The sequence below is a fragment of the Leptonychotes weddellii genome, chromosome 1, assembly GCF_054177405.1.
Source record: "Leptonychotes weddellii isolate Sample4059 chromosome 1, ASM5417740v2, whole genome shotgun sequence".
NCBI lineage: Eukaryota > Metazoa > Chordata > Mammalia > Carnivora > Phocidae > Leptonychotes > Leptonychotes weddellii.
The window spans coordinates 139,914,082-139,939,577 of record NC_138369.1 but is presented as its reverse complement, the minus strand read 5'-3'; the positions used below and the strand labels follow the sequence as shown (position 1 = coordinate 139,939,577).

Below are 25,496 nucleotides of genomic sequence, written 5' to 3'. Positions count from 1 at the left end.
ACAAAACAAAGAGGCAACCCACAGAATGGGAGAAGATATTTGCAGATGACACTACAGACCAAGCGCTGATTTCCAAGATCTATAAAGAACTTCTCAAACTCAACACCCAAAAAACAAATAATCAAGTCAAAAAATGGGCAGGAGACATGAACAGACACTTCTACAAATGGCTAACAGACACATGAAAAAATGTCCATTGTCATTAGCCATCAGGGAAATTCAAATCAAAACCACACTGAAATACCACCTTACACCAGTTACAATAGCAAAAATTGACAAGGCAAGAAACAACAAATGTTGGAGAGGTTGTGGAGAAAGGGCAACCGTCTTACACTGTTGGTGGGAATGCAAGTTGGTACAGCCACTTTGGAAAACAGTGTGGAGGTGCCTCAAAAAATTAAAAATAGAGCTACCCTATGACCCAGCAATTGCACTATTGGGTATTTACCCCAGTAGTGAAAAGAAGGGCCATATGCACACTAATGTTCATAGCAGCAATGTCCACAATAGCCAAACTGTGGAAAGAGCCGAGATGCCCTTCAACAGATGAATGGATAAAGAAGATGTGGTCCATATATACAATGGAATATTACTCAGCCATCAGAAAGGATGAATACCCAACTTTTACATCAACATTGTTGGGACTGGAGGAGATTATGCTAAGTGAAATAAGTCAAGCAGAGAAAGTCAATTATCATATGGTTTTCCCTTATTTGTGGAGCATAAGGAATAGCATGGAGGACATTAGGAGAAGGAAGGGAAAAATGAAGGGGGAGAAATCGGAGGGGGAGATGAACCATGAGAGACTATGGACTCTGAGAAATAAACTGAGGGTTTTAGAGGGGAGGGGGTTGGGAGGATGGGTTAGCCCGGTGATGAGTATTAAGGAGGGCACATACTGCATGGAGCACTGAGTGCTATACGAAAACAATGAATCGTGGATCATTACATCAAAAACTAATGAGGTATTGTATGGTGATTAACATAACATAATAAAATAAAATTTTTAAAAAAAAGGAAAAAAAAAACAAATGACACATGATCTCCATCCTATACCACCTCAAATAACCAATACAGATAATGGTAAAACAATAGAGCTTCTAGGGTCACCTAGGTGGCTCAGTGGGTTAAGTGTCTGACTTTGGCTCAGGTCATGATCTCAGCATCCTGGGATCAATCCCTGAGTCAGGCTCCCTGCTCAGCGGGGAGTCTGCTTCTCCCTTCTCCCTCTGCTGCTCCCCCTGTTTGTGCTCTCTCACTCTCTGTCAAATAAAGAAAATCTTAAAAAAAATTGAGCTTCTAGAATAAATCACAGGAGAATTATTTCATAAATTGGGAATAGGCACAGATTCCTTAACTACAATATAAAAGCATGAACCATAAAAGAAAAATACTGATAAAATGAACTTTATTAAAGTTAAAAACTTCTGCTCAAAAAAAGACACCATTAAGAGAATGAAAAGGCAAGCCACAGATTAGAGCAAGATATTTTACATGCATGCACACACACATGCATCATATATATATATGTGTATATATATACATATATATGTATCACAAATACATGTGTTCTATATCTACAAGACAAAAGATTCCTATCAAGAAGATATGAATAACTCTTAAAACCCAATTTTAAAAATGAATAAAGAACTTGAACACCTAAGAAAAGAGAATATACAAATAACCAATAAGTATAAGGGGCTAAGATCACTCCTCATCAGGGAAATGCCAATTTAAATCACATTGAGATATTACTGTAGAATGGCTGAAACTTAAACAAATGACAATATCAAGTGATGACAAGCATGAGTGTTATGGGTTTGACAAGGAAAATCTGTGTCCTAAGATAGCCAACCTAGCCAGTGAGAGAATCCCAGTCCTTGCCCCAGGGCTCTTCCGGGTTCTTCTCCCTGCTTTCCTTCCCACATGCACCAATCCGTGTTCTTCTCCCTGCCCCGCTTCGTGCACGCACCAAAAGTGCCAAGTATATGGAAGTAAAAGTGTATAAATTGCCCCCTTTGTTTGTGCTCTGGGCTCAGAGCTTTGGAGATCACCCTACTCTGAGCCTGCCGGCACTAAATAAACCTCCTATCCTCCAAGATCTCCGGGTGCCACTTGGTTCTTCCGTTGGGCGATCCAGTCCAGGTACCATAACAGGTTGAATGGTATCCGCCCAGAAAGATACTTTGAAATCTCCCAGTATCTCAGAGTGTGACTTCATCTGGAAATAGGGTCTTGACAGAGGTAATCAAGTTATGAGATTAGAGTGGTCCTAATCCAACATTACTGGTGTGCTTATAAAAAGTGGGAACTTGGACATGCACAGAGAGATGATGTGAAAAAACACAGAACACCACTTGAAGGCAGATTTGGAATAATGCATCTACAGGAAGGAACACCAAAGATTGCTGGCAAAACACCAGAAGCTCAGAGAGGCATGGAGCAGGTTCTCCCTCCCAGGTCTCTGATGAAAGTAATAAATAGCATTTTTCATGGAACTAGAACAAATAATCCTAAAATTTATATGGAACCACAAAGACCTTTGTTGAGAAAAAACAACAGAGCTGGAGTAGAACATCCCCAGATTTTGTGATATGCTACAAAGCTGTGGTAATTAAAACAATATGGTACTGGCACAAAAATATACACATAGATCAAAAGAACAGAATGGAAAGCCCAGAAATAAACCCATGCTTATATGGTCAATTAATCTACAACAAAGGAGATAAGAATACACATGGGGAAAAGACAGTCTGTTCAACAAATGATGTTGGGAAAACTGGACAGCTACATGTAAAAGAATGAAACTGAACCATTTTTTAACACCATACACAAAAATAAACTCGAAATGGATTACAGACCTAAATGTGAGACCTAAAACCATAAAACTCCTAAAAGAAAACATAGGCAGTAATCTCTTGGATATCACCCTTAGCAACATTTAAGGATATATCTCTTCAGGCAAGGGAAACAAAAGCAGAAAAAAAAAAAAAATACTGTTGGGACTACACCAAAAAAAAAAGCTTTTGCACAGCAAAGGAAACAATCAACAAAACATAAAGGCAACCCAATGAATGAGAGAAGACATCTGCTCATGATATATCCAACAAGGAGTTAACATCCAAAATATATAAGGAACTTATACAACACCAAAAAACTCCAAACAATCCAATTTTTAAATGGGCAAAGGATAGGGGACCTGGCTGATTCAAATGGTAGAACATGTGACTCTTGATCTCAGGGTCATGAGTTCAAGACCCAAGTTGGGCATAGAGCTTACTTCAAAAAAAAAATGGGCAGAGGACCTGAATAGATATTTTCTCAAAGAAGACAAACAGATGGCCAATAGACACATGAAAAGATATTCAACATCACTAATCATCAGGGAAATACAAATCAAAACAATGAAATATCACCTCACACCTGTCAGAATGGCTAGCATCAGAAAGCAATAACAAGTGTTGGTGAGGATGTGGGGGGAAAAAAAAAAGGAACCTTCATACACTGTTGGTGGGAATGTAAATTGGTGCAACCACTGTGGAAAACAGTATGGAGGTTCATCAAAAAGTGAACAATAGAAATATCATATGACCCAGTAATTCCAGTACTGGCTATTTACCCAAAGAAAACAAAAACACTAGTTTGAAAAGATATATGCACCCCTACGTTTATTGCAGAATTATTTATAATGGCCAAGATATGGAAGCAACCCAAGTGTCCATTGATAGATGAATGGATAAAGAAGAGGTGGTATGTATGTATGTATATATACGTATATATGTGTGTGTATATATGTATGTATATATACACATATATGTACATATGTGCATATATGCACGTATATGTATGTATACATACATACATACATACATACATACAATGGACTATTAGCCATAAAAAAAAGAATGAGATTTTGCCATTTCCAACAACATGGCTGGACCTAGAGGGTTTTACGCAAAGTGAAATAAGTCAGACAGAGAAAGACAAATACCATAGATTTAACTTATGTGTGGGATTTAAAAAACAGAACAAGTGAACAAACAAAAACACTCTTAAATACAGAGAACAAACTGGAGGGGAGGTGGGTGGGTGGATGGGTGAAATAGACAAAGGGGATTAAGAGGAGATTAATAGGGGTGCCTGCCTGACTCAGTTGGTGGAGCATGTGACTCTTGATCTTGGGGTTGTGAGTTCAAGCCCCACATTGGGTGTAGAGATTACTTAAAAAAGAAAAAAGAGAAGATTAACAAATTTCAATTACAAAATAAGTCCTGGAGATGAAAAGTACAGCACAAGGAATATAGTCAATAATGCTGTAATAATATATGGTGACTACACTTATTGTGGTGAGTACTAAGTAATGCATAGAATTGTTGAATCAATAGGTTGTACACCTGAAACTAATATATGTCAATTATACTTCAATATAAATAAATAAAAACCTATCTCCCTTCAAAGACAAAAACAAAAACAAAAAAAAAAACCCCACACCCAACTCAACCAATACTTTGATTTTGAACTTCAGCCTCCAGAACTTTTGTCTGTTCTTTCAAGCAACCAGTCTGTTGTACTCTGTTATGGAAGCCCTAGGAAGCTAATACAATGGGGATCAATTGGAATTCTCATACACTGATGGTCATGGTATAAATTGGTTGAACCATTTTTGGAAAACTGTTTGGCAGTGTCTAGTAAAGCCAAACATGCATATAATCTATGACCCAGCAGTTCCACTCCTGGTTATAAAGCAAACAAATAAGTTCTTATGTCCACCAAAAATCATGCACAAGAATGGTCATAGCAGCATTATTCATCATAGCTAAAAACAGAAACAACTCAAATATCCATCAACAGTAGAATGAATAAATAAAACATGGCATAAGCATAGAAGATTATTACAAAACAATGAAAAAGAATAAACTACTTCTACCTGCAACAACATAGATAATCTTAGGCATGATGCTAAGTAAAAGAAGCCAAATATAAAAGAATTCACGCTGCAACATTCAATTTGTATGATGAAGTTTATGGACAAAACTAATGTGATAAACATTCATCTCTGGAGAGCTAATATTTACTGGGAGGGGGCCACAGGGAACTTTTTGGAGTGCTATAAATGTTCTTAACCTGGGTAGTGGATATATGTGATATATAACTGTAAAAATTTATTAAGCTGTTCAGTTAAAATTTATACATTTTACTGAATGTAAATTACATCTCAAAAAGGCAAAAAAAAAAAGCAATTTCCTCATGGGGAGCCTTATTGGTACACGAGAGAGATTGGACAGAAAGTTGTCTTTCATTATAAGTCTTTTCATTCTAGCTTTTTATTTTTTAAAGATGTATCTGCTCATGTGGTAACTAGATATAAAATAAGTAACTTGCCAAAAACAGAAAACAAATGTTTATTACATCATTTGGTTTATAAAAAATCTAATTTTTAATTAAAAAAAAATTTTGTACTATTCCTTTTTTAAATTTTAATGCCAGTATAGTTAATACAGTGTTATATTAGTTTCAGGTGTACAATATAAGTGATTTCAACACTTCCATACATCACCCGGTGCTCATCACAACAAGTGCCCTCCTTAATCCCCATCACCTATCTCACCCATCCCTCCATCTACCTCCTCTCTGGTAACCATCAGTTCATTTACTATAGTTGAGTCTATTATCTGGTTTGTCTGTTTTTTCCCTTTGCTCATCTGTTTTGTTTCTTAAATTCCACAAGTGAAGTCATGGTATTTATCCTCCTCTGACTACTTACTTTGCTTAGCATTACTCTCTAGTCCATCCATGTCATTTCAAATGGCAAGATTTCATTCCTATTTATGGCTGAATATTCCATTGTATACATATACCACATCTTCTTTATCCATTCATCTATTTATGGACACTTGGGCTACTTCCATAATTTGGCTACTGTAAAAAATGATGCTATAAACATAGGGGTGCATGTATCCCTCTGAATTAGTGCTTTTGTACTTTCTGGGTAAATACCCAGTAGCATGATTACTGGATCATGAGGTAGTTCTATCTTTAACTTTTTGAGAACCTCCATACTGCTTTCCACAGTGGCTGCACCAGTTTGCATTCCCAACAGTGCACGAAGGTTCCTTTTTCTCCACATCGTTGCCAACACTTGCTGTTTCTTGTGGTTTTGATTTTAGCCATTCTTACAGGTATGAGGTGATATCCCATTGCGTTTTTGATTTGAATTTCCCTGATGATGAGAGATGTTGGCCATCTGGATGTCTTCTCTGGAGAAACGTCTGTTCATGTCTTCTGACCATTTTTAAATCATTTTTTGGGTGTTGAGTTGAAAAATCTAATTTTTTTTTTTTTAAGAGAAACAGAGAGAGAGAGCAGGGGGGTGGGAGGAGCAGAGAGAGAAAGAGAGAATCTCAAGCAGGTTCCATGCCCAGCATGGAGCCCGACACAGGGCTCGATCTCATGACCCTGAGATCATGACCTGAGCCAAAATCAAGAGTCAGATGCTTAAATGACTAAGCCACCCCAGCTCTCTAAAAAATCTAATTGTTAAATTTCCCAGATTTAAATTTCTCAGAAAGCTCAAGAAGATATCAGTAGCAGTGACAAGAGAGATTTCAAGAGTTAGTAGGTACTCGGGGCGCCTGGGTGGCTCAGTTGGTTAAGCGACTGCCTTCGGCTCAGGTCATGATCCTGGAGTCCCAGGATCGAGTCCCACATCAGGCTCCCTGCTCAGCGGGGAGTCTGCTTCTCCCTCTGATGCTCCCCCCTCTCATGCTCTCTCTCTCTCTCATTCTCTCTCTCAAATAAATAAATAAAATCTTTAAAAAAAAAAAAGAGTTAGTAGGTACTCTAGGACACCTCTTACCTGACCACTTTGATTAAGCCACTGTAAACAACTTCATTCAAATATATGTTCTCAAACATCTTAACTTGCAGGAAATATGGGTCCTACCTACTCTGTAGCTTCATGAGGCCAAGTTCATGTTTCTCTTTTTCCCAAGCTAATTCTTTTTCCACTTGTTGAATTTTAAAAGCAGTTTTCCTGCCAATCTCAGCACGTATTTTGGAATCTATATCAAAATCCTGCAAATAAGTAGATTTGTTCATCAAAATGGGTACTTTTATCAATGTACATTATCAAACATTTCATACACAGATACAGATTAAGTTTCGTACTCAATTTCATGTTGGATTATAATTCTCTTCCAAATATCACAAACTCTCTCTGTTCTAGAAAAAAGTAACATACTTATAATTTTATTTCCACAAAATATGGAGAAAAGTTCTCAGAAATTAACAATACTGGAAATAAGGTTATATATTAAAAGATTTCCTCACAATAAAAACAATGAATAACAGAATGTTTGGAGAGTGCACAGAGTTAAAAACAAAAAAAAAATACCTCTACCACCCCAGAGCAACTCCTGGCACATAACTGGCTGGGCACAGGATAGACGTTCATGGCACGCCTTCCCATGTGACCCCACCCAGGAAAGACAGTTAAGTCTTTGGTGTCTTTTTGAGGTTACCAAGTTCTAGCTGGATGTCCTTCACCAACGAGGCCATTTCTCCCATAAGGATACTTAGGGGCGTAATGTTTTTTACCTTCATTCTTGGAAAAATATCAGAGCCCACATTCAGACCAAATTGTAAGTAGTAATTAATCTTTCCAGGGGTGTTTCTGTTTTAAGTAATGATATATATATAAAATGTTTAGCCACAGAACTCACCTCAGGTGTTCTTTATTTTGAATTATGTTACCCATATTCCATAAATGTCAACCTTTTTCTTAGTAAAATAGCATAAATATCTTTTAACCATTGCAGGTTGGTCTTTTTTAACCAATATGAATTATCCATTATTATTTCACCAGAGCATTTTTCATATGGAATTGGCTAGGTGCGTCTAAAATTATAGGTATAGTCAGGATGATAAATTCTGGCTTTTTATTTGATTAAGTTCTTGACAGCAATTCCACTTAGAAAGAAGTACACAATGAAAAGAAAATCACTAGCAGGTAGATGGGGCTTTGTAATAAGTCGGAAAAGAAAAAAAAATTCAAAATTAGCTTGAACAATTTGTTGATTGTCCCCATAACTACAACTAGACTAAGTCATCTTTTAAACTTTGTGGACCTATCAGTTACTATCTTTTCAATAGATCTGGTGAATTATAGAAATACAATCACAGAGAATCAAAATATATGTGCACCTATACAATGGTTGGATATCTTGGCTAGGTATAGTAAGGGTTGATAACCAGATTCAAACCTGTATTTATATCTTACCTTGTTAGCTCCCCCCAAAAAAAGTGAGGTAGCTAAATCCAGAAGTAAACTTTGTGTTATGTAAGAAGGCTCTTCTGTATCTAAACCAAGTTGGGTGTCAAATTCTACAGTATTTTAGCTGCTGCAAACACACTGGCCAGATAAGGGGAAGCTGAAAGATGATTTTATGTGTTCCTACTTTATCAGCGAAATAGCATTGATCCAAAAAATAGTGTATGTTAAAAATTAAAGTCAAATTTATTTTAGGCTTACTGTTCGCTTAAACTGCATATGCTTTGGTAATCCTTGATTCATTTCTAGAAGTTTCCAAAATTCATTCCTCAAAGCTTTGAGTTTTTCTCTCTTCCCAGCCTTTATTTCTTCCACTTCTTTCATTAACTTGTCATGTTCTCTTTTTCTTCTAGCATTCTCAATACTGAAAACAGAAATTGAAAAGGATAATGAGATACAGAAACAGCATAAAGAGGAAACAAGAACTCAATAACTTGGAAATTCTTTTGGCTTGGTTAACTTCTATAAAATGCCATTTTGCAACAGCTCAGGGCTAGTGAGTATTTACCAAAAATTCCCATACCTGTAGGCTTTGGGATCTTCAATATCTTCTGGAATTGGCTCTGTTTCAATTCCAAACTGTAGAAAGGGGAGAAATGGTTAACCTTTTAAATTGTATATTTCTCTTAAAATACCTAATATGGGGTAAACTGAGTTTTTCGCCCTCTGCCAATTTCTAATAATTACAGGCCTGCAAAGTATTTTCATAAGAAATAAATTAGGGAAAACTAGGGGGAAAATTGCAATTGATTAAACTTATTTGTTTCTGCTTTATTTAAAGAGGTAGGTAGAAAAACTCTTGAAAACTAATGTGTATGCAAAATGTTAATAGCACTATAATATGTCTCCAAAATGTGAATTGCTAATATTATGTGTTATTTAAAAAGAATACACACACACACATACACACACACACACACAAAGAATACACTCAAATTTTCTAGGTCATTTGTTTTAACATTGTTTTTTAGCTTACCCCTTTTCATATATGCATAATTCTCCCCAAATAACTTACATGTATCAGGAAGATTTTAAAATATATATTTTTTAAATTAAAATTTTTTTGAGTATAGTTGACATAGAATATTTTTTAAACTTTAAGCATTTCACTTGACCTTATTAAAAAAAAAAAAAAGGGCGCCTGGGTGGCTCAGTCGTTAAGCGTCTGCCTTCGGCTCAGGTCATGATCCCAGGGTCCTGGGATCGAGTCCCACATCGGGCTCCCTACTCGGCAGGAAGCCTGCTTCTCCCTCTCCCACTCCCGCTGCTTGTGTTCCTGCTCTCGCTATCTCTGTCTCTGTCAAATAAATAAATAAAATCTTTAAAAAAAAAAAAAAGACATACAGTGAGAAATGCACAGAATAATATAGTTCCCCTCCTTGATAAAGAAAGATGAAATCAGAAATAAGAATCTCCTTTTAGAAAGGAAATTAAGGGAACTCTGAAGTAAATCACTTAAAAGTACTTTGTTTATTCGGGTGCTATGCTATAAAATTTAAGGAAGGAGAATTATAATCCAGTGAACCAAACAAAGTCTGAGGTTGTTAGCTAATCAGTTCCTAAGTAGAACTTGTTTATTCTCTATTCTTTTGCATAACAGATAGTTCTCTGGTTTGTTGTCATTCATTGTGAAGAAAGAAGGACTCTCTTTCAACCAAGTTGTATTATTACAGTACTAGTCTTTATACATATGAAATGTAAATCTACATATTTTTGTGTAAGATAAGGTTTAGAACTTTTTTTTTTTTAAGATTTTATTTTTAAGTAATCTCTACACCCAACATGGGGCTCAAACTCACAATCCGGGGATCAAAAGTCACATGCTCTACTGACTGAACCAGCCAGGTACACCAAGGTTTAGAACTTTAGTAAAAGTGAAGTCATAAGACATGACCAGTATAAGAGACATTGATGCCTAATACATTGTAATTACTGTTAATCACTTAGGACATAACTTGATTGAATTTTATTTTTTTATTCTTTTATTGTCCAGAGCCAAGCCCCTTGGTTTCCCATTAGCCGTGTGATCCCCAGGATACTCAGCCATCTATCTCTTGGCCTCAGCTGTTTACAATAAATTTGAGTTAAACAGAGTTGCTACCAACTGTGCCAAAATACAGGCCAATTGTTCTCAATCCTGGCTGTACCTTAGAATCATGGGGGCTGAGACCGGAGAAGAGAGCAAGATATTTTATAAAATACTGATACCTGGGCCTCACTTTCAGATATTCTGATTTAATTGCTCCTGGCTAGGGCTCAGGCATCTGTACTTTTAAGGGCTCCCCAGCGGATTCTAAAGAACCTTAGACCTATGCAGAGCTTAGTACTCTATTTATTCAGTTCTTTCTGATTTTGCATTCCTAAAAGGAGAGTCCACATCAGTGACATAAGAAATACTGATTGATTTCATAAATAAAAGTATGCTATTATACAAATGTGAAATGGATTTCTTCTGTCCAATACAGATTTCCATAGAGAGAGCTGGCACTAGGTAGAAAGAAAAAGATTTTTTTGTTCATATACTTTCTTCTGTAATTCTTCCTGAGCTGGAGCTCTTTAGACAACACTCCACTCTCCTAATTTTCCTTCTATTAATAGAAATGAAAATTTACCTGCTCAAATCTGCCCTACTTTTTTTGTATCTTCTTTTAAAGTTGGCTACCTATTAAATGGGATGCCAATGTGTTCACAGGAATTTTAACTATGGTCTTTTTAATACAATTCCTTCTTCTTGAGGAGCAATTCTAATGGTTATTAGTGATTTTTTTTCCAAAGGAACTACTTTAATAATAGAAAATTCAGGTCATGTGGTAGGGCAAATGGATATATTTTGGGGATCTGAACCCTCAATCTTCATTACAAATCCAATGATATATTATGCCTAAGAATAGAATAATTTAACTAAATCTTTGGTCATGCTTCATGTTGTCATATTCTAATACTAAAGACATACTTTTTCAACCCCTATCAAACACACAAATTTTGGTGTACTTCCCCTATGCCCCTTCAATAAGTGAATAAATGAAAAGCAAAATATATATCTGAAAAAGTTGTACATTTTGAAAACAAAGAAATTTTAATCAAGAAAGTGATTGATCTAGAAAAAAATGACTCGGTCTTTTTAATTTGGTGAATTCTATACCTTTAGTGTTATAGGGGAATTCAATGACTTTAATATTTAATAATAGAGGCACCAGAAAAATCAAAATTATACTAATAGCAAGAATAGACTATAAGGTGTGTCTAAAGAGTTTTCAGTTTTTAAAGAATGAGTAATTTTGACATCACTACTTTAAAATATTTATTTAAAATGGTTATTATTTAGTTACATACCCTGGGAGATGGCACTTTGGCTCTGATGTCTTTCTTCAGCTCAAATTCAGAAAAAATGTTGAAAACAAAGATATTACTATCTGCTCCAGTAGTCACCAAGAAACGGTCATCAAAACTAGTAGAGATCCCTTTAATACATCCATAATCATTGTCATGGATATTGAAGTGCCAGTAGTCCTCTATATTCATCAATGAAGGATTATCCTGACTTAGGATATAGACTCGAATTGCTCCATTTTGCAATCCACAAAACATCATATCTTGGTGAATGCTATGAAATATAAATTGTTCTTCATATTAATCTGAAAATGTTTAATTTTAAATTAACTGACAAATGGCTAAATTTTAATAATGAAGATGTTATGGACTACAACATTGTGCCCCCCCATTCATATTTTAAAGCTAAATAACTATGGCAGCCCTAGCAAACTCATACAAAAGGGCAGAAGGAGAAGAAAAGCCAATTTGAAATTTGGAGCTATTATATTTGATCTTCAAAAGAATGGCATATATGCTTCTCAATTATTAAAGAACTATTGATTCAATTTGTGATTTCTCCAGAATCATTGCAACACTGAACCTTCATTATCTGACCATGCAGTAGCATCCTCCTGAGTAAATTCCTACAAACCAATTGTGTGAAAAACAGAAATTCTGACAGAATATTTGATAAAGGGACTTGAAATACAGTTTCAGAATTAGCTTTGATTCTATTCATTCATTCAATTTATTTAACTAGAAAATGTTTGAGTACCCCTCCATTTGGGCAAATCTTTTAAAATGAACAATATTCATGATGGACAATAACATAGACATAAATGGGATACGGGTTGGGTTTTTTTTTTAGGGCTCTCTGAAATTCAGTTCACCTGAAAGTGATAGTCTGGATGGGATTATCCTCCATATCTTGAAGAAGACGAAAATCAAAAGGTTCATCTTTCTTTTTTGTGATAGCACTACTTTTGTCATATGGGGGGAACTCACAGTGATACAGAAAACCAGCATCATAGCCACCCTGGAAAAGAGAAAATAGCATAGAAGGTAGTATTTGAGCATCAGATACATATGATCACATGAAGATTTTTAGATTATCTCAAATTTTAAAACCTAAAATAGATGTCTTAAAACATCTATTTTGATATGACTTCTATGATTATAGGTAAGGTTTTATAAAGTATCTCCATTATCTATTTATATGCAACTATATGATTATACAATAATAAAACACCTTACAATAATTTGCTTGCCACTTAAAAAAGTCAGTACAAGAGAGATATCACTTCTGACTACTTACTGAATTCCATTTTATTTCAGGTATTTATTCTGCATTTAGTATTCAGTAATAGGGTTTTGTAGGTCATGGTGTTCAGGGCAGTTTTGAGTCTAGGGCACTGCTCTTCTCCCTGAGGCAACTGGCAGTTCTGGAAGTGGCAGCTGAGAGGCTGAGAAGCTCAGCAGAGCAATCTGTTGCCTCATGGACTTAGGAAGAGGGAGACAAATTGCAGGGTCCTCCAAGGAGAAGGAGTCACTGTAAACACACCTTCTAGTGGGTTTTCCATTGCAACCCTAGAACACTACACACTACATGTATGAGTCTCAATCACTGACTAGATGAAAGTGATCTAGGATTTCTAGCTGCTTTTCAAAACCAAAAATAAATTTCCAGGAGACAATGGCAACATACAGATTCTCAAGATAATTCTACAGTTTTTCACATACAAGGTCAATTATTCAACTTAAAAAAAAAAAAAAAAAAAACTAGGCATACTAGTTAAGACTTGATTGAAAATCAAAAGACAAGATTATGGTGGGAATGCAACTGGTACAGACACCCTGAAGCCAGTACGGAGGTTCCTCAAAAAGCTAAAAATAGAGCTACCCTACAACCCAGCAATTGCACTACTAGGTATTTATCCAAAGGATACAAACATAGTGATTCGAAGGGGCACATGCACCCCAATGTTGCACATGCAACAATGTCCACAATAGCTAAAATATGGAAAGAGCCCAGATGACCACCAACAGATGAATGGATAAATAAGATGTGGTGTATATATATATACATGGAATACTATTCAGCCATTAAAAAAATGAAATCTTGCCATTTGCAATGATGTGGCTGGAACTAGAGGGTATTATGCTAAGTGAAATGAGTCAGTCAAAGACAAATACCATATGATTTCACTCGTATGTGGAACTTAAGAAACAAAACAGATGAACATAGGGGAAGGGAAGGAAAAGTAAAATAAGATGAAAACAGAGAGGGAGGCAAAATTATAAGAGACTCTTGACTATAGGAAACAAACTGAGGGTTGCTGGAGGGGAAGTTAGTGGGGGGATGGTATAACTGGGTGATGGGCATTAAGGAGGGCAATTGATGTAATGAGCACTGGGCATTATATGCAACTGATAAATCACTAAATTCTACCCCTGTAACTAATAATACACTACATGTCAACCAAATTGAATTTAAATAAATTTAAAAAAAGGCAAGCAGATCAAAGAAAAAATCATGAGATATTGATTAAAATATTTACAAAATGGATTTCAAATAACCAAGATGAATATACATAAGGAATTTGAAGCCAAATGGAAAATTTAAGTAGTCATCTGGAATCTATAAAAAAATAAAATGAAAAAAATAAAATTCTAAAACTGACAAAATGACAAATTACAAATTCAATAGATGAGTTTGAAAGCAACTAGACACAGCTAGAGTTATGAAGCTGGAGCAGAGATCAGATAAAGTAGTCAGACCAAAGCAGGAGAAAGAAAAGAAGGATGGAAAATACCCCCAAGAAAGGCTGGTGTGTGTGTAAAGTACATATGGGACATAGTGATAAGGATTAAAGTACATAAAACTGAAATCCCAGAAGAAACAAGTAAAAAGATGGGCCAGAGAAATATTGTGGTAGATAACGGCTGTGAATTTTCCAAAACTGAATAAAACTATGTTGGGATTCAAGAAATGCTATGAACACAAGCAAGATAAATATGAAGAAACTACACCCTTTAACACAAAATTTTAAAAGCAACTAGAGAAAAAGACATACTAGGTTTCAAAGAAACAATAAAAAGATGCAGCTGGTAGAATGGAAGACAAAAGAGGATTAAAAGATATCAAAGTTTGAAAAGAAAATTTCCAGCAAAAATATAATTTTTTAAAAAGGCAAAATGAGGACACTTTAAGACCCCCCAAAAGCCCCCAAAACAGAGAATTTGTCACTAGCAGATCTACATTATATATTATATATTTAAGGCAGAAGATGCAACTACAAAGATATAGAAAGGAATTCACAGCAAGAAAAAGGATAAACCAAAATGATATCAACAATATAATAGTAAAATACCTTTTGGGGATACAAATATATATATAAAGAAAATATAGGACAATGGAGAGGGAGAGGATACATAGCATTAAAGTACTCTAAGATCTTTTTTCTCTGAAATTAAAAGAATAAATTTATATCAAATTATATGAAGGAAAAGGTGCATATTATGACCTTTAGGATCACCTCTAAAAGGAGGAGTGAGGGGAAGGAAAGAGAGGTTAAGGAAAAATTTTAAGTACTACAGCATGTTTATGTGCTCATAAGAATTTAGTGAACAGAGGGAAGTGAGTGATACAGGAGACTAGGTGGTTTACTGCAGGAATAAAATATTGGAGGAAGTGAAAGGGGTGGGATCAAGACGCCTTTGGGAAAAGTGTCCTTGGCCAGTTGCAGGAGACCCCTCATCAACTGGAACAATAGGCAAAGCAGACAAAACTTGTATGGATCCCCATAGGGTGTTAGTTCTGTTTAAGACAAGACAAGGAAAATTTCATTTTTTCAGTGAAATGTGAGAGGAGGTTATCGTTAGAAGGTGAGGGAGAGTGTAGCACGTTTGAGGGGAGGAAGAATTACATCAGTAATTCAGCAAGTGGCGGAGTGAACAGGACTGGGCGGTAGAATGGGCCTGCAGTGTGAGCACGGACTTGAAAACTGCGGTCAGGCCTTCACAGGGTGACTGGTCTTCCACATGGTCTACTTGGTTGCAGGCACAGAGCTGACAAATAGTTGCATCAAGCAGAGTCAGGGTCACTACCTCGGTCAACTGTACCTTAATCTTGTGTGCTAGTGGACCTTGATGGTTAAAAGCATGGACTCTAGGCCCAAACTGCCTGAGTCCAGATCCTGGTTCCACCTATCATTAGTTATATGACCCTGGATAAGTTACATACCTCCCCATGCCTTGGTTTCTTCTTATGTAACATGCAAATTATAAGAGGACTTATTTTATAGGGTGGTTAGTATATCATTTAGAAGGGTGCCCAGTACAGAATAAATAGGTTTCCATATTTAGCAAATAAAAGTACGAGATGCCCAGTTAAATATGAATTTCAGATAACAAATACACCTAGGGCAAGTATGTCTCACATAATATTTATCAGGCAACCCTAAGAATAAGCACTGAATGTGTTTGTTATATAATAATTTTTGCACGTGTTTCAAGGACACCAGAACTCTGTTACATTTTATTATAGTTGTTTCTGTGCCTCTCTCCCTTGTGATAAGAAATTTCCTGAGGGCAGGAACCATGTCTTATTTATCCCTTCACCCTTGAACCCCACACAATAGTAGCCATCAACAATTCATAAAACAAAGACAGACAAAGCATCACTACTTTCTATCCTTGCTGCTAGCCTCCTTGGAAGTTGTTAACAAAGATGTATTTCTAGGAAAAATTGAACAAGGGAGAAGTTAACGCTCATCACTCCTTGTAGTAACAATCCTTGGCTAGTCAGTGTTCTGGCCTAGCCAAACATCTGGGATTGGTTATGAATTAATGATAATCTTTCACTTACAGGCATACCTCAGAGATAATGTGGGTTCAATTCCAGACCACCTCAATAAAGCTACTATTGCAATAAAGTGAATCAAATGAATTTTTTGGTTTCCCAGTGCATATAAAAGTTATGTTTACACTATACCATAGTCTATTAAGTATGTAATAGCATTATGTCTAAGAAAACAACATACATACCTTAATTTAAAAATACTTTATTGCCCAAAATTTCTAACCATAATTTGAGTTTTTGGCAAGTCTTAATCTTTTTGCTGGTGGAGGGTCTCACCTCAATGTTAATGGCTGCTGACTGATCAGGGTGGTGGTTGCTGAAGGCTAGGGTGGCCACAGCAATTTCTTGAAATAAGACAATAATGAAGTTTGCTGCAGCAGTTGACTTTTCCTTTCATGAATTTCTCTGTTGCATGCAATGCTGTTAACATTTTACTCACAGAACTTTTCAAAATTGGAGTCAATCCTCTCAAACCCTGCTGCTGCTTATCAACTAAGTTTATGTAATATTCTAAACCCTTTGTTGCCATTTCAATAATCTTCACAGCATTTTTGTCAGTAGTAAGTCCCATCTCAAGAAGACACTTTTTTTACTCATCAATAAGAAGCAACTCCTCATCTGTTAAAGTTATATCATGAGATTGCAACAATTCAGTCCCACCTTCAGGGTCCATTTGTAATTCTAGTTCTGTTATTTCTAACACATCTGCAGTTACTTCCTCCACTCGAGTCTTGAACCCCTCAAAGTCATCCATGAGTGTTGGAATCAACTTCTTCTAAGAAAACCTGTTAATGTTGATATTGTGACCTTTTCCCATGAATCTAGAATGGTGAATCCTTTCCAGAAGTTTTTCAATTGACTTTGCCCAGATCCACTAGAGGAATCACAATCTATGGCAGCCATAGCCTTACAAAGTGTATTTCTTAGATAATAAGACTTGAAAGTTTAAATGACTCCTTGATCCACAGGATGCAAAATGGATGTTGTGCTAGCAGGCATGAAAACAACATTAATCTCATTGTACGTCTCCATCAGAGCTCTTGGGTGACCAGATGCATTGTCAATGAGCAGTAATATTTTGAAAGAATCTTTTTTCTAAGGAGTAGGTCTCAACGGTGGGCTTGAAATATTCAGTAAACCATGTTGTAAACGGATGCGCTGTCATCCAACTTTGTTGTTCCATTTATAGAGCACCGGCAGCATAGATTTAATATAATTCCTAAGGGTCAGGATTTTCAGGATGGTAAATGAGCACTGGCTTCCGCTTAAGTCACCAGCTCCATTAGCCCCATATTCTTTGAAGCCAAGCATTTACTTTTCCTCTCTGAAAGTCCTAGAGGGCATTTTCTTCCGCAATAAGACTGTTTCATCTACAGTGAAAATCTCTTGCTCAGGGGCACCTGGGTGGCTCAGTCAGATAAGCGTCTGGCTTCGGCTCAGGTCATGATCCCAGTGTCCCAGGATCGAGCCCCACATCCGGCTCCCTGCTCAGTGGGGAGTCTGCTTCTCCCTCTGCCTCTGCCGCTCTCCCTGCTCATTCTCTCACTCTCTCTCTCAAGTAAATAAAATCTTTTTAAAAAAATCTCTTGTTTAGTGTAGCCACTTTCATGAATTATCTGAGCTAGATCTTCTGGATAACTTGCTGCAGTTTCTACATCAGCACCTGCTGCTTCTGTGTTATGGAGACGGCTTCTTTCCGTCTTTTCTTAAACCTCATGAACCAATCTCTGCTAACTTCCAACTTTTCTTCGGCAGCTTCCTCACCTCTCTCAGCCTTCATAGAATTGAAGAGAATTAGGGGCTTGCTCTGGATTAAGCTTTGGCTTAAGGGAATGTTGTGGCTGGTTTAATCTTCTATCCAGACCACTGAGAATTTCTCCATATCAGCAATAAGCCTGTTTTTCTTTCTTAGTAATCATGTGTTCACTGGACTAGCACTTTTAATTTCCTTCAAGAACTTTTTCTTTGCATTCACAAGTTGGCCAACTGTTTGGCACAAGAGGCCTAGTTTCTGGCCTATCTTGGCTTTTGACATGCCTTCCTCACTGAACTTAATCATTTCTAGCTTTTGATTTAAAGTGAGAAGCATGTGACTCTTGCTTTCACTTGAACTGTTAGAAGCCATCATAGGGTTATTAATTGGCCTAATTTAAATATTGTTGTAACTCAGGGAATAGGAAGGCCCAAAGAGAGGGAGAGAGGCAAGGGAATGGCTGGTTAGTAGAACAGTCAAAACACACACCATATTTATCATTAAGTTTGTGGTCTTATATGGGTGCAGTTCATGGCTCCCCAAAACAATTACAATAGTAACAAAGATCAATGATCACAGATCATAACAACAAATAATAATGAGAGAGTTTAAAATACTGCAAGAATTACCAAAATGTGACACAGAAACATGAAGTGAGCCAATGTTGTTGGAAAAATGATGCCAATAAGCTTGCTCAACACAGGATTGCCACAAACCAATTTGTGACAATCACAGTATCTGTGCAGTGCAATAAAATAGGGTATGCTTGTATACTTTCATGTCAATTATTACTTTTTTGGTTAATGGAGCTGAAATTTGTGACAAATTTATAATGAAGGAAATCCTGCCTTGCAACTGATCAATGTCTTATGATAGGAGTAGAAAATATATAATTAGAGGATACAGTTGTCACAACATTGTGACAGTCCTTGGTGTCTGTTTCCCTGATATCCATTTTTTCTCTTCTTCCTTATTAGCCAAATCCCAATTTTGTTCAGGGAGGCAAGGTGACCATCTAAAAACAGCCATCTTCCCAGACTTCTACACGGCCAAACAGCATAGCTGCAAATAACAAAGTGCAAGCAAAAGCTTACAGGATAGTGTGGCCATTATTTTCAAAATGTTGATTAGTTTCAAAATTAAAAAAAAAAACAACAAAAAACACAAATCAACTGGAAGAACCTTTAGCCCCTTGCCCTTATATCTTTAATTCTTCTCCCCTTTGACCTCCTGGAACATGTATGATTGTTATAGGTGATAGCAGATATAATAAAAAGACATAAAAGAGATATTAAGATGATATAAAAACTATAATTCACATTCATTCACCAAAATTCACCCCTTCAATAGTAGTTAATAAATGGCCTTACCATAAGAGTTAGAAAGTGAGAATGTGCTGGAAAATCATGATCATAAACTATATTTGATTAGGGCCGAGATAAAAAATTATGTATTACATTATTACTCACCAAAGAAACCCAGAACTTCCCTGGCTCAGAGTAAAATCCACAGAGGATGCGACAGGGAGTTGATGGAATAAAGATTTCAGGTAATGGCCCCTCTTCTTCCTCTTCCTCCTCCTCTGCCTGGAATTCCTTTTCTCCATCTTCTCCCATCTCTGCTGCTAGCTGCTTCCTCCTTTTTTCCTTCTCCTTTAACTCCTTTAGTGTCTTTCTTTTTTCTATTTCTATGAATCGCTTTTGCAAGAGACATTAAGATATAAAAACAACTGTAAATCATTCATTCATTTACAGGAAGGGGATGACAAAATGGAAGGAAGATAGGGTCCTAGAAAAACACAGCTCTGATGTAAAATAATGTCATTTAAAAATAATTATCAATTGGGGGATATATATTATCATTAACATTTTCAAATCATTTCTGCATTACCCCCTTCAATCCTAGTTTTATAGAAATCATTTTCTCATTTTTTTCCTAACAGAGAAGCTAAACACAGTTTCTTCCAGTCTATCACCATGAATTAGGTAGATCAAAATAACCCCTGAGGAAAGTTGTTCCTATTTTTAGTAATAACTATTAGACCCTCTGCGTCTTTCAGATGGTGATTTCAAAAGCCACCTAACACTGGCATCCCTACCTCCCATCTTTTACCTCTTTCTTTTTTATCCCTCAGAATTATCCTCCTAAATTATATGATCTCATCACATCAATCCCCTCCTCAAAATCTCACAGTGGGAGGGGTGACTGAACAGCTTCTGCACAACAAAAGAGAGATGGAGACACAGTAATGAAGGGAATCTCCATTCCCAAATGCTCTGAACTGCAGTGGGAATGGAGAGTACCAAGAGAGCAGGAACAGATTTGTCTGCCCTAGGACACAGAAAAAAAAGCCAAGTTTTAAAAGAGCAACTAGTAAAAGGTAAAAGATTTATACGATCTGAAGAGAAACCAGAATATGTCCAAAATCTGTAAAGAACTTATCAAACTCAACACCCAAAGAACAAATAATCCAATCAAGAAATGGGCAGAAGGCATGAACAGACATTTCTCTAAAGGAGACACCCAAATGGCCAACAGACACGTGAAAAAATGCTCAACTTCACTCGGCATCAGGGAAATACAAATCAAAACCATAATGAGATACCACTCACAACAGTCAGGATGGCTAAAATTAACAAGTCAAGAAATGACAGATGTTGGTGAGGATGCAGAGAAAAGGGGAACCCTCTTACACTGCTGGTGGGAATGCAAGCTAGTGCAGCCATTCTGGAAAAACAGTATGAAGTTTCCTCAAAAAGTTGAAAATAGACCTAGCAATTGCACTACTGGGTATTTACCCCAAAGATACAAATGCAGTGATCTGAAGGAGCATCTGCACCCCAATATTTATAGCAGCAATGTCCACAATAGCCAAACTATGGAAACAGCCCAGATGTTCATTGACAGACGAATGGATAAAAAAGACGTGGTGTATACACACACACACACACACACACACAGAGACATGGTATGTGTATACACACACACACATACAATGGAATGTTACGCCGCCATCAAAAAATGAAATCTTGCCATTTGCAACGATGTGGATGGAACTAGAGGGTATTATGCTAAGCAAAATAAGTCAATCAGAGAAAGACAATTATCATATGATCTCACTCATATGTGGAATTTAAGAAACAAAACAGAGGATCATAGGGGAAGCGAGGAAACAATGAAACAAGATGAAACCAGAGAGGGAGACAAACCATAAGAGCCTCTTAATCATAGGAAACAAACTGAGGGTTACTGGAGGGGAGGAGTGTGGGGGGATGGGGTAACTGGGTGATGGACATTGGGAATGGTATCGTTATAATGAGCACTGGGTATAAGACTGATGAATCACAGAGCTGTACCCCTGAAACAAATAATACATTATATGTTAATTTTTAACTGTATTTAAATAAAAAAATATAGTATATAGTAGTATATAAAAGAACAAACCTTAGGAACCTGCCAAACTGCAGGGAGGTGCAGGAAATCTCTGCAGGTCAGAAGGGCTGGTGAGAACCATAGTTCATGCTCCCTCTCCACCGTGGCAATGTGAGTGGGGGGAGCAGGGTCTGGGCACCTTAACCAGCCTACCACATCAGTGAGCCCAAGGCACCTAGCCCCCACTAGCCCCAGCAATCTCACCAAGGAGGATCCAGGGAGGGATACACCAAGACACCCCTGGATTGCACTCACCACAGCTCCAGATGTTGCATTAAGGTGACACAGGTGTGAAGCATCCCTGAACACTCCAGGTCCATGCCACTTTTGCCTCAGACAGCTTGCTAGGGCACCCCCAGAGTGTTCTGGGACCTCCTGGCTGTTGCCTGTTTTGGCCCCAGCTGTCCCACCAGGATGCCCCCTGTACAGAGCACAGCCCCCCCCCCAACCCTGTCCCATTATCCCACAAGGGCAGCCCCTGTGCAGTGTACCCAGGGACCCCCAGCTTGTACCCACTCCACCTTCAGTTGTCCTACCAGGGCACCCTCAGTGTGGAATGCTCTTAAAACACCCTGGCTTATACCCATTTCCACTTAAGCTGTCCTCTAGGATGTCTTCTACATGGAAAGCCCAGGGACCTCCCAGCTTACACCCACTTAGTATGTGCCTAGTATGTGCTTGGACACCCTGGCCTGTTCTGGCCTGGACTTGTTGCCCCATCAGGCCACCCTCTGCAATGAACACCCCAGGACACTCCAACTTGCACTGACTTCAGCTTCAGCTGTTCTGCCAGGGCACCCTCTGCACATAGAGCCCCAGGGGCCTCCAAATCTGCACCCAGTTCAATTTTAGCTGTCCTACCAGGATGTTCACTGCACAAAAAGCCCTGGGACTCCCCCACTTGTACCCACTTCAGCTCCAGCCATCTCACCAGGTCAGCCACAGCATGGAATGCCCTGCAACCCCCAACCTACACCAGCTGCAGCTCCAGCCAGACAGAAGAAGTTGCCAAGTATACACAGGGGGGACCATACACAAGACCATTTCTTCAAATTTAGGAGAAGTAGCTGTTCCACCTATTCATAGAAACAAACATGAAAGTCAGGAAAAATGGGGAGACAGGAATACATTCCAAAACAAAGAATGAGACAAAACCTCCAAAAAACAACTAAATGAAAAGGAGATAAACAATATGCTTAATAAAGAGTTTAAAGCAATGATCATAAAGATGCTCACTTTGCTGGAGAAAAGAGTAAAAGAACTCAGTAGGCATTAAACAAAGAGATAGAAAATATAAAAAAAAAAGAATAAGAGATGAAGAATACAATAACTGAAGTGACGGGGAAAAAAACACTAGAGGAAATCAACAGATTAGTGGATGCAGAAGAATGGATCAGTGATCTGGAATATAGGGTAATGGAAGGCACCCAAACTGAACAGAAAAAAAAAAAAAATCAGGATAAGTTAAGAGATCTCTTAGACAACATCAAGCAAACAAACATTCACATTATAGGGGTTCCAGAAGGAGAAGAGAGAGAAAGGGGCAGAAAACTCATTTGAAGACATACTAGCTTAAAAACTTCACTAATCTGGGAAAAGAAACAGATCTCCAGGTTTAGGAAGCACAGAGAGTTCAAAACAAGATGAATCCATGACACATAATTATTAAAATGTCAAAGGTTAAAGATAAAGAGAGAATTGTAAAACTAGCAAGAAAGCAGCAAAAAGGTACGTACAAGGGAAACCCCATAAAGCTATCAGCCAGTTTTTCAGCAGAAACTTTGCAGGCCAGAAGGGAGTGGCATTATATATTCAAAGTGTTGAAAGGAAAAAACCTACAACCAAGAATACTCTACCTGCCAAAGTTATCATTCAGAATAAAAGGAGAGTTTCCCAGACAAAGAAAAATTAAAATTTATCATCACTAAATTGACCTTACAAAAATGTGAAAGGGATTTCTTTAAGTAGAAAAAAAGGCCATAATTAGAAGAAAATTATGAATTAAAAGATGCAAAATATGATAACGTATACACAAAATATAAAAGGTACAGCATGGGGAATATAGTCAATGGTAATGTAATAGTGTTGTAAGGTGACAGGTGGTAGCTACACTTGTGGTGAGCATAACATAACGTATAGACTTGTTGAATCACTGTGTTGTGCACCAGAAACTGATGTAACATTGTGTGTCAGCTATACTGAAATAATAAAAATTTCTTCAAAAAACAGGTGGAAAAAAAACAGAATAGGGAAAAAGAACTCACAGTGGATCTCAATGGTCTAGAATTAAATTGAAACATCTTGGCTGGCATTTAAGGAGCCCAAGTGTTGGTCACAGATTTCTGCCTCATCTCTCCTACACACTGCATCCCTCTGTCTCAACATTCCATTCTTCATTTTCTGAAAACACCAGAAATTCCTACAATTCTGCCTTCCCTCCAGATGTTATTCCAGCTCTTATTACCTTCCTCTCCTTTCTCATCCTCTCAAAATCCTTCTCGTTTTTTAAGTACTAAAAGTCCCCTCTATCTAATCATCTTTGATCCCCTCTTACCCCTCTATCAAACTTATATTTGTTTCACTTCAAGCCCTAAAATTTTCTTTGCACTGTGATTTTAATATCTGTTCACTACTGCCTTCTAATACAGTCAGCTGCTTCCTACCAGCTTATAAGCTCACTAGAGTCAGGGTAAATGTCTTATTCTTCTTTGTATTTCATCAGCACTTTTATACAATGGAATATTACTCAGCCATAAAAAGAATGAAATCTTTACCATTTGAAATGATGTGGATGGAGCTAGAGTGTATTATACTAAGTGAAGTCAGTTAGAGAAAGACAAATACCATATGATTTCATTCATATATAAGGCTTAAGAAACAAAACACATGATCATAGGGGGAAAGAAGAGAGAGGCAAACAAAGAAACAGACCCTTTTTTTTTTTTTTTTTCCAGAGAGGGCGTGCAGGGCAGAGGGAATGGGAGAGAGAATCTTAAGCAAGCTCCACACCCAGCATGGAGCCTGGCGTGGGGCTCCATCTCACAACCCTGAGATCATGACCTGAGCTGAAATCAAGAGTTGGATGCCTAACTGACTGAGCCACCTGGGCACCCCCAAGAAACAGACTCTTAACTATAGAGACCAAACTGATGGTTACCAGAGGGGAGGAGATGGGGGATGGGTTATATAGGTGATGGGGATTAAGGAGAGTACTTGTGATGAGCACCAGGTGATGTATGAAAGTGTTGAATCACTATATTGTACACCTGAAACTAATATTACACTGCATGCTAACTGGAATTTAAATAAAAACTTGAAAAAAAAAAGATATTTTATATTCTAAGAAAAAACATATTAGAAGATAATGCTTCAAGAATATCTCATACCAGAATCTTAGATTTGACACTTGAGAAATGAAAATAGTTTATGTGCATGTCTTTGATTTCATAGGAAACTACATCACGATTTTCCTCTTCCTCCTTTATGGTTGGAAATGGAGTTTCAAGAACATAGTCGTTCTCACAGATAATCAGTAAAGTACTCTCAGGCTGAAAAAGAAAGATTAACATATCATTCACATTTAGGCAAATGTATAGAAGCATAGTTCAAAAACATCATAAATCAGGAAAAATATAATTATGTGTACTAACCATTTTTGAAATCCTTAATTCCTCATTGTAGTAATAAGTCATCTTATTAATCACTATACACAATTATTACCTATTATATCATTAATAAGCTAAGTGTTAAAATTAGATTTAGATTGGTTTCCCTTACAGATGCCATAACACAGTTTCTGAGCCAAAAAA

At 37.1% G+C, this 25,496-nt stretch overlaps 1 protein-coding gene across 1 annotated transcript in view; it reads right to left on the bottom strand.

The window, feature by feature from the left end:
• CFAP44 (cilia and flagella associated protein 44) overlaps nt 1–25,496 on the bottom strand; it is a 140,996-nt gene that overhangs the window by 69,013 nt on the left and 46,487 nt on the right. The window contains exons 16-22 of the mRNA XM_081796961.1: nt 25,074–25,235; nt 19,725–19,952; nt 12,532–12,677; nt 11,663–11,933; nt 8,853–8,908; nt 8,531–8,693; nt 6,944–7,074 (exon numbers count right to left, since the gene is read on the bottom strand). Of these exons, the coding sequence (XP_081653087.1) occupies nt 6,944–7,074; nt 8,531–8,693; nt 8,853–8,908; nt 11,663–11,933; nt 12,532–12,677; nt 19,725–19,952; nt 25,074–25,235 (1,157 nt within the window). The remainder of the gene's footprint in view (nt 1–6,943; nt 7,075–8,530; nt 8,694–8,852; nt 8,909–11,662; nt 11,934–12,531; nt 12,678–19,724; nt 19,953–25,073; nt 25,236–25,496) is intronic.